The sequence below is a fragment of the Hemitrygon akajei genome, chromosome 1 (assembly GCF_048418815.1).
Source record: "Hemitrygon akajei chromosome 1, sHemAka1.3, whole genome shotgun sequence".
NCBI classification, from domain to species: Eukaryota; Metazoa; Chordata; class Chondrichthyes; order Myliobatiformes; family Dasyatidae; genus Hemitrygon; species Hemitrygon akajei.
Window position 1 is genome coordinate 51,646,630 of NC_133124.1, and position 17,263 is coordinate 51,663,892.

General features: G+C 39.3%; 1 protein-coding gene across 2 annotated transcripts in view; it reads left to right on the forward strand.

Annotated features, from left to right (window-relative positions):
* Positions 1 to 2,555: 2,555 nt before the first annotated feature.
* The window catches only part of ccdc178 (coiled-coil domain containing 178), a 309,293-nt gene continuing 294,585 nt past the window's right edge, over positions 2,556 to 17,263 (forward strand). For both annotated transcript variants that reach the window (XM_073043130.1, XM_073043139.1), the window contains exons 1-4: positions 2,556 to 2,676; positions 5,658 to 5,739; positions 7,881 to 7,976; positions 12,368 to 12,507. In XM_073043130.1, coding sequence (XP_072899231.1) covers positions 7,934 to 7,976; positions 12,368 to 12,507 — 183 coding nt within the window. In that variant the 5' untranslated portion in view covers positions 2,556 to 2,676; positions 5,658 to 5,739; positions 7,881 to 7,933. The remainder of the gene's footprint in view (positions 2,677 to 5,657; positions 5,740 to 7,880; positions 7,977 to 12,367; positions 12,508 to 17,263) is intronic.

Genomic DNA, 17,263 nt, shown 5'->3' on the forward strand with positions numbered 1-17,263 from the left:
TCTTTGTCCAACACACTACAAAATACTTAGCATTATCTCACCATTGTCTCATCATTTTTAAAGCCAAAGTTGGACATTAATGTAATATCACTAACTAATATCCCACAAATTAAACAGATCTTTCTTCTAAAGTCACAGCATATTTGCATTATTTGCACACATTACAAAACCTTACAGGAGTATACAGGCCATATATTGACATACTATATATACTTTGACTATCAATAATGAGAAAGGAAAATACACTTAAATTACAAGCAGGCCAGATGCTGAACAACAAAAATAACAGATCTTTTAGCCTATGAAACTGTAAAACAATTAAGATTTTGTGGATCTTAAATTATCACACCAATGAAAACAATAGTTAATTTTCCATGGGATACTCCTTTGGAACACTTATTTGATCAGCTCCAATTGAGCCCACAGTTGTTTTGTGACTGTAATGCATTCACACATGTGAGTGGGAAGACTCAGAAATGCACAGAAAAGCCTTTTGAGTTTGCAGCCATTTGACAGCAAAAGAAAATATAATTTACACCCCAAATGATGTGTTCAACACATTTGAATTTCAAATTTAAAAAAAACCTCAAAAGAATGAAAACCTTGACCTCTTTCTTCCATTGTTCCTTTTCTGTGAAGGGTCTCCCTTTGTTGCCAGTGTAATTCTCAATCTATGGTGCTTGCTCATATATCATTCACTATGGTCTCACATGCTCTCCTCCCAGTCTCAATATTTTTTCTATAGCACCAAAGTCATTTTTAACATTTAGTAAAGGAATTCCAAGTAAAATCTTACAAATCACTTTTAAACTCCTAATTTGATGATTCGTGTAAACGCACATAAACATATCAAGTTCCATTCCACTGGAGCTGTTCCTCAAGCAATATATAAAGTGATTTGTGCAATGCATTCTAAATCAAGGGAGTCATCCACATCATCTCGGAAAGAGTCTGCCACCCTTCAAGCTTTCATATTTTATCAGTAAATTAAAATTTGTTGATTTGCTACATTCCGTCTCAAAAAATATTGCATGTTAATTACAGCGCTTTACTTGGATATTACCAAATATAAAAGCAGACCCTAAAGTTGCAGAACATGAAATGTTACTTTGCTGCTTCAGTCTTCTTTACAAATCCAATCATTTTACAAATATTACTATATCTGCAACAGCGAGAGGGGAAAGAAAGGACATATATACAACAAATATACAAAACAACTACAGTTTTGTTTGTAAAATAACTTATAAAAAAGGTGCAGCTGGGGTTTGTGAATCGTATTTTTTTCTGTTTTGGCTATAGAGTAGTGGTTGATCAGACAGAAGGCAGTCAGAGGCTGAGAAGACTTTCTCTAATCTACCCATATTGGGTGTTTCCTTCCCAATCGGGACTTCTCTTGTAATGCTAATCTTTATAATTTAACGTTCTTTATAATATTTCAAAATTAGACTACCATTTTATGGCATATCATCTCTGTGCTGAAAGGCAAGGTAGCTACCAAATTAGAGGGGAATCCAAATTAATTAGTGGCTGAATATCTGATGAATTAAATTAAATTTGTTTCTATCTTTATCAAACTCTGAGTTTAGAACTTTATTCCCACTGCTCCGTTCCTTAGTTACTGAGATGTAAACATGGTAGTGAGGCAGCATCAAGTGATAGTAGAAAATGTGTGTTTTTGTGTGGCACTATGCTAGGAGGACATTTGTATCATGCACAATATTTGCTTTTACACATTATCTTTGTTTCAGGAAAATCTCTCCTTACTAGCTAAATTGTATGTCGATTAACACTTTAATCAAGTGGAAACGGTGCAAGCTTTTGAGAGGACTAATAATTTATTGTATGCGATTTTGTTTCACAATACAAACTCCTATTATATCACTGTGATCTAGGAAGATATCTTAAAATTAGTCAGAGACTCTGCATCACCTTAAGGAAACTTTACGAAACAAGAGCTCAGTTTCGTTGATGCATACTCAGTAAACAAAGCCCTAGGCAGACAACAGCAGTTGCTGTATCCGTTGGGCTCTGACCTGACCTGGATTTGATTAAAAATAAAAAGAAGAAAAAAAAGGCATACCAAACGGGCCGCCTCAGCCCAAGTGCGGTCCTTCTTTTTCCTTTTGTCTTTCATTCTTTTTTTCCTTTTTCACTCAGAATATATAATTGTTTATTTTGGGGATGAATGGAAAACGGGATAGACAACCAGCAAAGGACTACACTAGCAAACAACATACAGTAGACAGCTCCCCCGCCTGCACCCTCCAGCTGACAGCTCTTCCATCCCCTCCTCCCCTCAGCCCAAAACAATACAATACCCGGCATCCCTGGCGCCGCTGATTCATCCATTCCTCACCCCGCTTCCCTTTCTCACATCTCGCGATATTCCAACGAGACATAACGTCCACAGCAGAGTGATTTTGTTTTTTATATATATTGCAAAGATTTTGTTTTCGGGAAATGGATCATTTTCACGCACGGGAGGCTGTAACTTTGCTGGAAATGTTTAATAGTTTCGGCGCCGGTGGTAGGAGCAGTGTGCAGGTGTTGGATGCGCAGTTGCCGTGGTTACAGGTGCTGCTTGGTAACTGGGGACGGTCCCGGAGCGAAACGCTAACACTCAGCAGTTGCTGCTCTGATTGACCGGCTGTGGGGTACAGCCTCGGGAAGTGCGTTGTGAGTATCAGAGAAATTAGAAGGAATATATTTATATAATTACGCTTTGCTCCCCGCCCCCAAGAGATTATATATATTAAGCATAGAGCGGATAAAATTTCTCTGATTATTGCTTATATTCAGCACCGCAGATACAACACAATAGAGCCATCAGGTCAATGTTGTGTTTCATAGAAACCTCCACGTACAAACTTGTGTTTAATTTGTTCAGAATATCATTTTGTTCCTTGTTTTGTTATCTAGTTTTTCCTTTATACTATACAGAGAAATAATTTTCCCGTCTCTATCATTAGGCAAGGATGGTTCTTTTCACTTATAGAATTATTAGTAACTTTATGATTGATGAAAACAACGTGCTTACAGTTTAATACTTGGGTAGTTCCACGGGATTGAGGATGGCTTTCTTCCATTTCAGTTTTGTGGGTTCTGAGCTGACTGATGAACCTTAGATTTTTCCACAGATGAGGCAGCTGGTGCTTGAAAGGACACGTGAAGAGACAGCTTATATCCCCCTTCTGCTGTTTGCACAGAGATTATATTGTTTATTACATGTGTTCATAAAGTCTAGAGTCAAGGTACCATTGTCACTTTGAATCCTCAAGGGCCATGGCGTCAGAGTCACTGGAGACAGGCCAGTGCCAGGGTCAATGGAGATGTTATATTAGTGTTCAAGATGTTTTGAGTGCATCTACATAATCAGGAAAGAGAATATTTGGAGAAGGTTTTAAAAAAGGATGTACAATGATGATACCATTTCTGAAAGAATATCTGTCAGGAAATCAGCTGATTTATATACAAGGTGGCAGGTGAAGGGTGAAACCGGGAGAAGGGGAGGGGTGAAGTAAAGAGCTGGGAGGTTGATTGGCGAAAGAGATAAAGGGCTGGAGAAGGGGGAATCTGATAGGAGAGGTCAGAAGACCATGGAAGATGGGAAGGGGGAGGAGCACCAGAGAGAGGTAGTTAAGGAGATAAGGTGAGAGGGGGAAATAAGAATGAGGAATGGAGGAGGTGGGGGTAATTACCAGAAGTTTGAGAAATCGATGTTCATGCCATCAGGTTGGAGGCTTCTCAGATGGAATATGAGGTATTGCTCCTCCAACTTGAGTGTGGCCTCATTGTGGTAGTAGAGCAGGCCATGAACTGACATGTTGGAATGGGAATGGAAAGTAGAACTGAAATGGGTTGCCACCGGGAGAATCCACTTTTTGCAGCGGATGGAGCGAAGGTGCGCAGCGAAGCTATCTGCAGTCTACGTTGGGTCTCACTAGGAGGATGCATTGGATACAACAGATAACTCCAAAAGACTTGCAGGTGAATGTGTCACCTCACCTGGAAGGACTGTTTAGGACCCCAAATGGTTGTGAGGGAGGAGGTGTAGGGGCAGCACTGGCACTTGTTCTGCTTACAAGGATAACTACCAGGAGGGACGTCAGAGGGGAGCGATGAGTGGACAAGTGAGTTGCATAGGGAGTGATCCTACAGATCGCCTACCACTCCACTAGCCTGTGTGTCCAGCACATAGTTCTCTATAACTTCCACCATCTTCGGTGGGAACCCACCACCAAGCATACCTTTCGCTCCTCCCATTTTCCACAGGGATCTTTCCTCATCTAGCTCTTTATCTCTTTTACCAATCAACTTCCTGGCTCTTTATTTCAACCCCTCCTCTTCTCCCAGTTTCACCTATCACCTGCCGCCTTGTACTTCTTCCTCCCCTACCCCCACTTTCTTACTCTGACGTCTCTGTTTCCTTTCCAGTTCTGGTGAAGGGTCTCGGCCCAAAGCATCAGCTGTTTACTCTTTTCCGTAGATGTTGCCTGGCTGATGAGTTCCTCTGGCATTTTGCATGTGTTGCACTGAGCATACCTATTGTAATATATTGTACAATGTTTTGAGTTTAAATGTCTTAAGCTATTGAGGAATTAATGTAAGTCAAATTGGAGTCCAGTCTTTTTCCATTGTTTTTTGTGTACTATTTATTTAGTTTGTAATTTCTAGCAATTTTATGTCTTGCTGTAGCTGCAAAACAAATTTCACATCATATAATACAGCAATAATAAACCTGATTCTGATTTTGAGTTCTGTAAATAATATTAGACCAGAGAAGCTTCAAATTTTGATGACATTACTCAAAATCATAAATGGTTTTGCTGGAGGCAAAAAATGGATAAACTTTCCAGTGGTTAGTAAATAGAGCACTTTTTCCCCAATGAATTGATGTATTCTGCATGAAAGATACAGTACTGTGCCAAAGTCTTAGGCACATATATATAGCTGTGGGTGCCTAGGACTTTTGCACTGTATTTGTCAATTGGAATGGCGAGTGAGTTTGTAAATCTGGTGGATGTTGGGAATGGTGAGGGTGGAACACTGCGGGAGGGGTGTGATATAGGTGGAAGAGCAGGAGTACCCGGGGCGGGGAGGATGGTGCGGGTGCAGACACATTCAGCCCTGAGACACCAGACAGGGTCATTTGATTACAAACAATTGCTTGATTGATCATTAGAGAATGTCTCTCTAGTGCTTTCTGTTCCCTCCCCTCTCTCTTCCTCTTTTCCCAACCATGTTTCACCTCTCCCTGCCCCTTTTTCACTCAGTCCATGATAGACCCATGAAGAAAAAGATTTATCATTACTCACATATGTCATGAATTTTTTTTTCTCTGCATGAGTAGCGGTACAGTACAATTCATAAAATTGCTATAGTACATTCTAGTTATATCTATGTGCCAAGACTTTTTCACAGTATTTTAGTTGGAAGCAAATTCAATAAAAATGTCTGAGAGAATTGGATAAGTATTTTTAACAGATAGTATTCTTAGTGTCCATGGGGAAGATTGGGATTATTGGATTGCTTTACAATGGAGTTAATAGCTTCCTTCTCAACATCTTCTCATTGTTCAAATGTTAATATACAGATCAGATCTTTAATTTCAGTACAATGATTTTTTTTTTACACAAAAACATGTTATTTTTGTATAGGAATCAAATTCACATTTGAACAGAATGGCAAAGATAGAATTTTTAAGTCAATCTGACAGTGGACTACGTGCTCAACAAAAAGGTAGATAACTTGTTTCAATGTTTTGAAAAAATGAGAAACATAACTTTCATTTATATAACATATTGTTGTGAAGCCAGTTTTTGTCTTCAAGAACTCGGAGTCAAAAAATGGCAATTGACATCAAGGGGAAAAAGCTCCAATATTTGGAGTTTTGCCTTACAGAAATAAATATGATAAATATTTGTTTCAAGTGAATCATTCTAGCTCCAATGGATCACTAGAGCAGTGCCTTATGCTGAACCCTCTTCTGCTTCATCAGTGATCATCATAAGATCAGATCTGAAGGGGTTGCTGATGATTTCACAATAGTCAATTTCTTTCCCAACAAATGAAATGGTCTATGGTTACATGCATCCTGATCTAAAGAATATGAAGACCTGGGCTGATAAGTGACAAACAACAGTTCCACATATAGGTGAATCTCCATCAATATCTAGTCTAATAGCTTACCCCTGATATTTGGTGATGTTTTCATTTTGAGTTCCTTGCCAGTGTCATGAGGGAAGACCAGAAACTCAACATTATCAGCTACATGAATATTGAGATCCCGTTACACTGTTGCTATGACTCTTCAGAGGAATCCAAACTATTTCTACTGTCTTTCAAAGCCTAAGACAACAATGTGATGATCCATTCTCCATTTGCTGGGATAAGTGTAGTTACACCAGTACTAGAGAAACATGGCACCATCCAAGTCAAAGCAGGCTATTTGGTTGACACTTTGTCCCTCACCCTAAATATTCTTCCCTTCTCCACCACCGCACCTAAAAAGTTAAGAGATATGAGAATAGAGCAGGTAAATAATCTTCTACTGCTCTTATCTGTTATGCTGTATCGCTTCACTGTGTACCGTGAACAAGTTGCAATGCAATTACATGCCAAGAACTGGTCCACCATGATCTCCCTAGCAATCAACCTCTCTCACTAAGATATCCAGGAAACCACATATGTCGGAACAGTATCACTTAAATGTTCCGCACTATGTTCTGCAACATTCTAACTCTAAAGTATATCATTATTTCTTTAGTGCTGGAGTTTCCTATCTAACAGCATTCTGGGAGTATTTTCACCAAAAGAATTACAGTGTCATACATAGAGTTGCATGACACCGAAACAAGCCATGCTCACGCACACATGTAAAACCATGCTGACTCTTTCAAATCAGGCTCCATCTTTTCAGATGAAAGTAGATCTGGTCCAGGTGTATATTACTAATCGTTGAAAGTGGAAGGGCAAGATGAGACAACAGTTAATAAGACATGCACAATTTTGGTCTTTATTAACGTAGAGAGGTACAGATTATAAATGCATGGAGGATGTACTGAATGTTTTTAAAAATAATAATCTGTCTTCATTTGAAGCAGTGTTTTTCCAGTCTGGTTAATGCACAAGAGAAAAGATGTGGAGAGATTAGAAAGAGGTCCAAAAATCCATTAGAGTAGTCACTGGGATAGGAGACTACAGTTACAAGGATAAATGAGGGAAACAGGAACTATTTTCTGCAGAGAAAGGTAAGGAGCAATTTGACAGTAGTCTATAAAGTTTCAAGTTTAATTATCATTAAACCATACATGAATATAGCCAAAAGAAACAGTGTTACTCCAGGGCCAGGGTGCAAAATGCATTACCAACAGTACACTGCACAAGTAGCACACATGCTTATGATTTCAGAAAAACAGTCACAAAGAAGAAACATATAATAATATAGCCTTGTCCAGCTTGTACTTCCACTGAGCAAGCACCAGAGAGCAGCACTGCGTGAATACTGGAGAACTGCACTGGCATCCATTGATGAGAGAGTTGGACAGAGCTGCACAGAGTGAATAATATGAGGCAGTTCTCATCAGTGGAAGGGTTGAGGATTTGTAGTCACAGCCATAAAGTAAGGGTAAGTGGAATTAAGCATGTAACATTTGTGGATTTTTGAAATAGTGCTCAGTTCACTCCTGATGAAGTGTAACCTAATTAGTAAAAATCCCACCTGCTCCAGAAATTGTCCCAAATTTCAGAAATCTAAATCTGACCTCCTTGTACCATTTGCCCAGCTGCACATTCACTTGTCCATTCTTCTCTTTCTGTATGTGGTGTTGGAAGTAATCCTGAGATTACTATATTGAGACATTTTTTTTTTTTACTTATAGCTTCTTGAAATCTGCTTCAAGGACATTATCCCTCTTCCCACCTGTGAAGTACAATGTTGGCCACATCTGGTTCTTCACCCTCTCTCTTCAGGACAAGTGAGTACATGAATTTGTGCAGATTAAGATCTGAACAGAATTTTAAGTAACCAATTTTACAAGGTAGAAAACCAGAAAGGAAAGGATTGGCATAATCAGATTTAGAAGTTGGCTCATTCTTTTCTGCATATTATATGAATTATTAACTCAGCTGAGCATCACAAAGGATGCTTGGGTCAAGAACTGGTTTGGCCCTGGACATTGTCTAATGTTTTAACCAAATTACTGAAGTCAGTTTTGTCCAACTATCATGTTCATTGCTTATTCCAATATAATTCTGCCAAAATGTATTTTCAAAAACATCATTTATCCATGTATGAAGACTTGATTACACTGATTCATATACACTCTCTGGCCAATTTATTAGGTACCTCCTGTACCTAATAAAGTGGACACTTAGTGTATGTTCATGGTCTTCTGCTGCTGTAGCTCATCCACTTGAAGATTCGACATGTTGTGCATACAGAGATGCTGTTCTGCACACCACTGTTGTAACCGTGATTATTTGAGTTACTGTCACTTTCTCTCAGCTTGAACCAGTGAGCCGTTCTCATCTGACCTCTCATCAACTACAAAACTGCCGCTCACTGGATTTTGTTTTTGATTTTTCGCACCATTCTCTGTAAACTCTAGAGACTGTTGTGTAAAAATCCCAGGAGATCAGCAGTTTCTAAGATACTCAAACCGCCTGTCTTGCACCAACAATCATTCCACAGACTAAGATCCTTAGATCACATTTCTTCCCCTTTCTGATGATTTATCTGAATAAGAACTGAACCTCTTGACCATGTCTGCAAACGTTTATGCATTGATTTGCTGCCACATGATTAGCTGATTAGATATTTGTAATAAAGAGGTTTACCTAATAAATTGGCTACTGAGTGCATACTCTTGTGTCCTGGGTTCTGGATATCTGCAAGTGTGAGGCTCAAATTCCATGCCAGCTGTTGTGTACAGTTCACTTATTTAGTTCTTTTTCGTGCATTGTTTTTTTTTCCAGCACTACCCTTTCTGTGAATTTCCCACTGATAATGCTCCACACCTGTAAGACTAACTATTAGGGTCCTTCTCCAAATCTGAACCCCTCTGACTTGTTCCATCCAGAGATCGTACAGAGTAAATGCACTGCTGGATCCCTTTTACCTCAATATCAGGTGCATGTTGGCTCCTTTGTGATGATCCTGAAAGAAGGCTTAAGATCTCCAGCAACTCTGGAAAAAGCTACAAAGTGCTTTCTTTCAAAGGAAATCTGTTGATTTAGTAACCGACAGTCACTCTTCTATTTAAATATGAGACATTCTTTTATGAGAGTTGTGATGATTGTTTCTTGACCCAATGGTCAAAACCTGTGCTGGTTTTGCTTTGGATCATTGTCAGAGAAATGGATGGACCTGCCAGTTATATGACCAAGAAAAGACAATGGAGAGTTTTTTTAAATTTTGTGTTTTTGCGTTGTGTCTCTATGAACCTTAGTTTATGGGGTATAGATTAGAGAAGTTAAAAGTTCTCTAAATATTGATGTCAGGTATTTTCTTTTTGTGATTTTACATTTCTCATTGCAGGCTTAAGCAGTGTTCATATAATATTACCGAAGATTAATCATAGTGGGGTCCCTGTGTTATATATTGATGTAGGCAGCTGGGACACAACATCCATGGTTGACACCAACCAACGGAGAGCTCTTCCAATCATATTGGTGCTTAGGAGCTTGTGCAATGTCAAACTGCATTATGGTTTGCTGATGGGGAGCTTTATTAATTTATTCAATATTCTCTTCATTGAAAGGATAGAACCATAGAACACTATCGCACAGTACAGGCCCTTCAGCCCTCCATGTTGTGCCGACCCATATAATCCTTAAAAAGAAGTACTAAACCCACACTACCCCATAACCTTCCATTTTTCTTTCAAGAGGCTCTCAAGTACCCCTAATGTTTTGGCCTCCACCACCATCCCTGGCAAGTCATTCCAGGCACTCACAACCCTCTGTGTAAAAAAACTTACCCCTGGTGTCTCCCCTAAACTTCCCTCCCTTAATTTTGTACATATGCCCTCTGGTGTTTGCTATTGTTGCCCTGGGAAACAGGTACTGACTATCCACCCTAGTTACGCCTCTCATAATCTTGTAGACCTCTATCAAGTCCCCTCTCATTATTCTACCCTCCAAAGAGAAGAGTCCTAGCTCTGCTAACCTTGCTTCATGTGACTTGTTCTCCAATCCAGGCAACATCCTGGTAAATCTCCTCTGCACCCTGTCCATAGCTTCCACATCCTTCCTATAATGAGGTGACCAGAATTGAACACAGTCAAGACACTCCCTTTTTTTTCCTCTTGCTTCAGCTCCATCTCTTGTTCCCCCATCTCCTACTCCTCAGTTGTTGCCAAAATCTAGATGTGTATTATTGCCAGGTTGTAAAAATTACATAATTTTAGACACCTGTTCAGTTCTATACTGTATAGCATCTACCGAGTAGTCCGGGGGCAGAAGTTTTCAACAAGGATCTTGTGTTCTACGAACAAAGTTCAGGTTTCTTCTAATTCCACTTGAGTCAGCAATGAAAGATGCTTCTACACAAGTAGTCTGGTTGAGTGACTATATTTAATCCTGAACTAAAAGATCAAAGAAATCAGCAATTTAAGTGGCTTTATTGAATTCTTAACTAAAAAACTTTATTTGGTTTTTAACAGAAAGAATGCTCAAATAAATTTATTTGACTCTCCACTAATAAATTAAGCTCAAGGTTGCATGCATTTTATTGCAATCTCCTAGTCCTTGGTCATTGGGAGACCCCAACACTTTGACGAAACTTGACGTGATAGGTCTCCATGACGTGATTGGTCATAATCCAGTCAGTGGAGGAGTTACAAAAATCACTTGTAATATCCTTGCTATTATACTCTTCAACTTTTCCTTATCTCCCTTAAAAGTGAAAGCAACTCACTATAAGGCAAGATTGTTAATACCTAATTTACTGGAAATAATCATGGGCCAACAAGGAAATCACTAATTCTACTTCATCTTGTCACATGTACAAGATTACATTGTGCATAGCAGTATGTTGCTCTTATATGCACCACTATTTTGTATTGGTGTGAGGAGCGAAGCATTGAGCAGATTTTGTTTGCTGTCTGTTTAGTCATCCTTGATCTGATCCAATGGCTAAAGAGTCATGTCTGACCCTCAGCTAAGTTGACCATAATTTCCATAGTTATAGTCATAAAGGAAGAGGTAAAGCACTGAGAATACTGCAGAAAAGAAGAGAATACTACTGTAGAATATTTTAAAATGTTGATTCAATTAAACCTGTGACCATATGTGCAAATTATTTATGCATTTTATTGGTGACTTACTATTAATTTCAAGGTTTTTTCTGAATGCCTGATCAATTTCTTTTAATTTTAATTTGAATCCACAGACATTTTATAAGGCTTGGTATTTATATGATACTAAGTCACACAGTGCTATCTGAATTGTATTAAATAGTTAGAGTGTTATGCTGCATAACTGAATTGGTTGGTCCTCTTCTATCCCAGCATGAACCCACCACCCTCCCTTGACCTCTACATGTTCATCTCAACAGCTGAGTGCACATTGCAAACCTTAAGTGGATGAAAGGAAGAGATGGTTGTCAAAACATCAAAAGCATATAAGGTGTACAAATACCCTCATATTCACTAGTAATTTTTCATGAAGAGGTCTAGTTATATAGTACAATACCACTTACAGTACAGACTGTCTATTTGATCAAAAGCAGTTCATAAGGTACTGTTCACCTCCTGCCTATCTTTAATTATGGAACTTGCAGTATAAATCTCTTTCTCTGCTTCTCCATCTTGTCATATAGCTTTCCCTTTAATATGACTCTACGATGAAACTTGTTCCATATTCTCATATTTCTCAGGGTAAAGAAATTCTTCTTGAATTTGCTGCTTAATTTTCATATTTGCCTATATTAAATCAATGTTTTTAGCTTTGGTCTACTTCATAAATAAAAGTATTTTCTTTGTCATACACACAAAATGCTAGAGGAATTCAGCAGGCAGGCAGCATCTGTGGAAAAGAGTCAACAGTTGACGTATCAGGCTGAGATCCTTCATCAGGATTTTCTTTGTGCCTGGTTTACCTTCAATCTTTTTACAGCATCTTAATTAATCACTGCTTCAGTGTGTCTTTTACAGAAGAAGGACCTACTCTGTCCACTATTTATTGTAATTCTTTTGTTCCTACTAACCCCTGTTTTGATAAATAGGAGGTAAAAGGCAAACATACAGTATAGCTGATAGGGTTAAAGTTTGGGTCCACACATCAGGTAATGCTCATTAATTTGGAGAGTTGAGAAAAAAAATCTTTCATAATAACCATTAGCTTTCATTGTTTTTCTCACATCAAGAGAATGATGAAGATCCATGGCAACTCCGGTCCTTTAAACGTCATAACTGTGACTGGCTCAAAACTTCATTACCATTTGTTTGTAAAGTGATTCGCCATATCCACGATTTGGAAGAAAAGACTGAAGTTTGGTTCAGACAGGTATGATTTGGAGAAACAGATAACTGAACAAACATTATTTTTGTAATGTCATGCAAATTATTTCTTTGATCAGGCCACATCTGGGAAAGCAAATTATCGGAGGGACATAGACTGTAAAGATATATTTGACAGTTAAGTGAATGTGAATGTCTTAATCTGAGGGAAAAATAATAAAACAAAATATTATTTAAATAGGAAGAGTCTTCAGAATGCTTTAAAGAAGAATCTGGATACCCTAAAACAAAAAGTTAGCAGGCATATAAGAAGTATTGAGGAGGCTAAATGGAAAATTGGCCTTTCATTTTAGATTGATCAAATGCTGAAGCAGGGCAGTCTTGCTGCATTAAAAGATGTATTTGGTGTGATCATCCCTTGTGCTCAGAGAAGAGTTTTGATTTCTATAGGAGGAATGTACTTAATTTAGAGGCAATTTAAATAGGATCACTCTTGAGATGAAGAAATTGTCTTAAAAGGAAAAGTTGAGTGATTCACTTTTACACTCGAGTTTAGAGGAATAAGTGGTTTTGAAGGGCTTCAATATGGTAAAGCTAAGAGGATTTCACCTAACAGGGAAAATAGAACTGCAGGATTCCTATTCTTCGGGAGGCTTACGGGGTGATAAATAGGATATATAAAGAGGTAGCTACACCCAAGGTGCAGGACACAGAGAACTGGGAAACAGTCAGAAAGGGAAAGGGGTTAATGAGCCAGTGAAGAGTATGATTGTAGCCATCACCCTCAACAAAAGGTACATCACTTTATATACTGTTTGGGATGTGGGGATGGTTGACCTAACAAGAGGAAAGTCACAGTGGTCAGGTCTCTGGCACTGAGTCTGGCTCTGTGACTCAGAAGGGAAGGGGTGAAAGAGGCATGCTGTGGTGATAGGGGATTCGTTAATTAGGGAAATGGACAGGAGGCTCTGTGGGTGAGAACAAGATTCCTGGTTGGTACATTGTCTGCTGGGTGCCAGTGCCCGAGACAACTCAGATCGAGTCCTCAGTATTCTTCAGTGGGAGGGTGAAGAGCCAGAAATCATAGTCCGTGTAGGTACCAATGACATGGCTAGGATGAGTTACGAGCTTCTGCAGAGGGAGTTCTAGGAGTTAGGTGCAAAGTTAAAGGGCAGGACCTCCAGGGTTGCGATCTCAGGTTTGCTAGTGAGGCCAGAACTAGAAAGATGATAAGTTTAATTCATGGCTATGGAGTTGGTGTAGGAGGGAGGGCTTAAGATGTTTGAATCATTGGGCTCTCTTCCAGGGAAGGTGGGACATGTGCAGAAGGAACAGTTTGCACCTGAACTGGAGGAAGTCTAATATCCTAGAAGGAAGGTTTGTTAATGGGGTTTAAACTGGAGATGCAGGGGGATGGAAACCAAAATGCAAGAACAGTTGCTGGAGAGTTGCAGAAGCAGATGTTGGTAAGACCTCAGACAAAGTCAGGAATCAAAAGGTTGAGCATGGTGAGACTAGTGTCCTGTGCTGCATCTATTCTAATGAAAGAAGTATAGTAGGAAAGACGGATGAGCTCAGAGCACAGATCAACACCTAGAATTATGACGTTGTTGCCATTAGTACGACTTGGTTGCAGGAGGCGCAGGACAGGCAGCTCATTTTTCCAGGGTTCTTTTGTTTTAGACCCAACAGAGCAGGAGGGATTAAAGGAGGAGGGTGGCATTACTAGTCAGGAAAAATGTCATGACAGTGCTTTATCAGGACAGACTGGAGAACTCAACCAGTGGAGCATTATGGGTGGAACTGAAAAATAATGAGGCTTTGTTACAGACCACCCAACAGTCCTAGGGATTTAGAGGAACAATTTTGTAAAGAGGTCGCAGATTGTTGCAAGAAACATAACGTTGTTATAGTATGTGATTTTAACTTTACACATATTGACTGGGAATCTCATACTGTAAAAGGACTAGATGGGATGGAGTTTGTCAGGTATGTTCAGAAAAGTTTCCTTCTTCAGTACATAGAAGTCCCAGTGAGAGAGCATGCAATACTGGATCTGCTGTTAGGAAATGAGACAGGGCAGGTAACAGAAGTTTATATAGGGGAACACTTTGCGTCCAGTGACCACAATACCATTAGTTTCAAAGTAAATGTGCAAAGAGATGGGTCGGGTCCGTGGGTTGAGATTCTTCATTGGAGAAAGGGCAATTTTTTTGACATCAGAAATGATTTGGCTTGCGTGGATTGGGACCTGCTGTTTTCAGGCAAAGTTGTACTTGGAAAGTGGGAGGCCTTCAAAAACAAAATTTTGAGAGCTGTCAGAATAAAAGGTAAAGAAGAGTGTAGGGAGCCTTGGTTTTCAAGAGATATTGAGGCCCTGGTTAAGAGAAAATGAAGGTGCATTGCAGGTATAGGCAAGTAGGAACAAATGAGTTACTTATGGAGTACAAAAAATGCAAGAAAACACTTAAGAATGAAATCAGGAAGGCTAAAAGAAGACATGAGGTTGCTCAAGCAGAAAAAGTGAAGGAGATCCTAAGGGATTCTACAGATATGTTAAGAGCAAGAGGATTGCTAGGCACAAAATTGGTCCTCTGGAAGGCCAGAATGATAATGTGTGCGAAGCCAAAACAGATGCGGGGAATTCTGCAATGTATTCTTTGCATCTGTATTTACTCCGGAGATGAATACAGAGTCTATAGAAGTGAGGCAAAGTGGCATGAACTTCATGGACCCTGTAAAGATTACAGGAGGAGGTGTTTGCTACCCTGAGGTAAATCTGGGTGGTTAAATTCCCAGAGCCTGACAAGGTGTTCCCTTGGACCCTATGGGAGGCAAGTGCAGAAATTGTCGGGGTCCTAACAGAGATACCAGAGGATTGGAGGTTAACCAATGTTGTTCCACTCTTTAAAAAAGTCTCTCAACAGAAACCAAGAAATTATAGGCAGGTGAGTCTCACATCAGTTGTGGGGAAAGTTATTGGAAGGTATTCTAAGTGACTGGATATATAAGTATTTGGATAGACTTGGACTGATTAAAGATAGTCCGAATGGCTTCGTGCGTGGTAGGTCATGTCTAATCAATCTTATAGAGTCTTTCTAGCAAGTTACCAGGAAAGTAGATGAAGGTAAGGCAAATGATGTTGTCCATATTAGCATTTAATAAGGTCCCACATCAGAGGCTAGTTGAGAAGTTTCAGTCACTTGGCATTCGGGATGAGGTAGTAAATTGGATTAAACATTGGCTTTGTGACAAAAATCAGAGAGTGGTTGTAAAAGGTTGCCTCTCTGACTGGAGGTCTGTGGCTGGTGTGCTCAGGGATTGGTGCTGGGTCTTTTGTTGTTTGTCATTGATTGTGTATCAGTTATCTGGATGATAATGTGGTGAACTGGATCAGTAAATTTTCAGATGACACCATGATTGGGGGTGTAGTGGGCAGTGAGGAAGGCTATTGTGACTTGCAGAGGGATCTGCATCAGATGCAAAATAGCAGATGGAAATTAATGCAGACATGTGTGAACTTTTGCACTTCAATAACGCTGTGAATGGTAGGGCATTGAGTGGTGTAGTAGAACAAAGTGATCTGAGAATGCAGGTACATAATTTGCTGAATGGGGCATCAGAGGTAGATAGGGTCGTAAAGAAAGCTTTTGGCACATTGGCCTTCGTAAATCAAAGTACTGAGTACAGGAGATGAGATGTTATGTTGAAGTTGTATAAGACAATACTCCCTAATTTGGAGTATTGTGTGTAGTTTTGGTCACCTACCTACAGGAAAGATGTAAACAAGGTTGAAAGAGTATGGAGAAAATTTACAAGGATGTTGCCAGGTCTGGAGGACCTGAATTTATTAGGAAAGATTGAACAGGTTAGGACTGTGTTCTTTACAACTTACAAGATTGAGAGGGAATTTGATACCACTTTACAAAATTATGAGGGGTATAGATGGGGTAAATGCAAGCATGCTTTTTCTACTGAGGTCATGACTACAACCAGAGGTCATGGCTTAAGGATGAAAGGAGAGAAGTTTAAGGGAAACATGAGGGGAAATGTCTTCACTTAATGGGTAGTGAGAGTGTGGAATGGAGTTTAGCTCACATGGGCTACTTGCCAGCACAAGTAGTCCATGCAAACTGAACTTCAATGCTTTAGTGAAGTTTGGATAGGTATATGTGAAGTAAGGACATGGAGAGTTGTGGTCCTGGTGCAGGTTGTTGGATGTAGACAGTTTAAATGGTTTCAGCATAGACTAGATGGGTCTGGTTCTTTGCTGTACTTCTGTAGATTTGTTTTAGAAAAAAGAATTGCCTGTTTAGAACAGAAATATAAATGAATTTTGTTTGTTGACAGTATGAATGTTTGGAATATATTTGCTTAGTGATCTGAGAAGAGAATCATCAAATATATTAAAAGTTCAGTAAGTGGTTTATTATATTATAAAGGCATTTAGGATTATGGGTGATAGGCAGATGAATGGATTTGAGGCCACGATCGAATTGTATCGTCATTTATTGAATATTGCCATCGTGTGGGGATGGTTTGCTGTGCCTTTCACTCGTATTTCCAGGAGTTGTTTTCAAAACCTGTTTCAACAGCCTGACTATCTCAGCTGAGGTAAGCTAATTTCTTTCCATTTCTCTTGAATTATTTTGGATGAATTTGCTGCCCAACTACGTCGCAAATTGAACCACAAGGTAGAAATTAAATATGTGATTCTTCTCATCCTTTGAAACAATGTCTTTTATTTCTAGATATTCAGAACACTTGCTAAAATGGTGTGCTACAAACAAACTAATAACCAG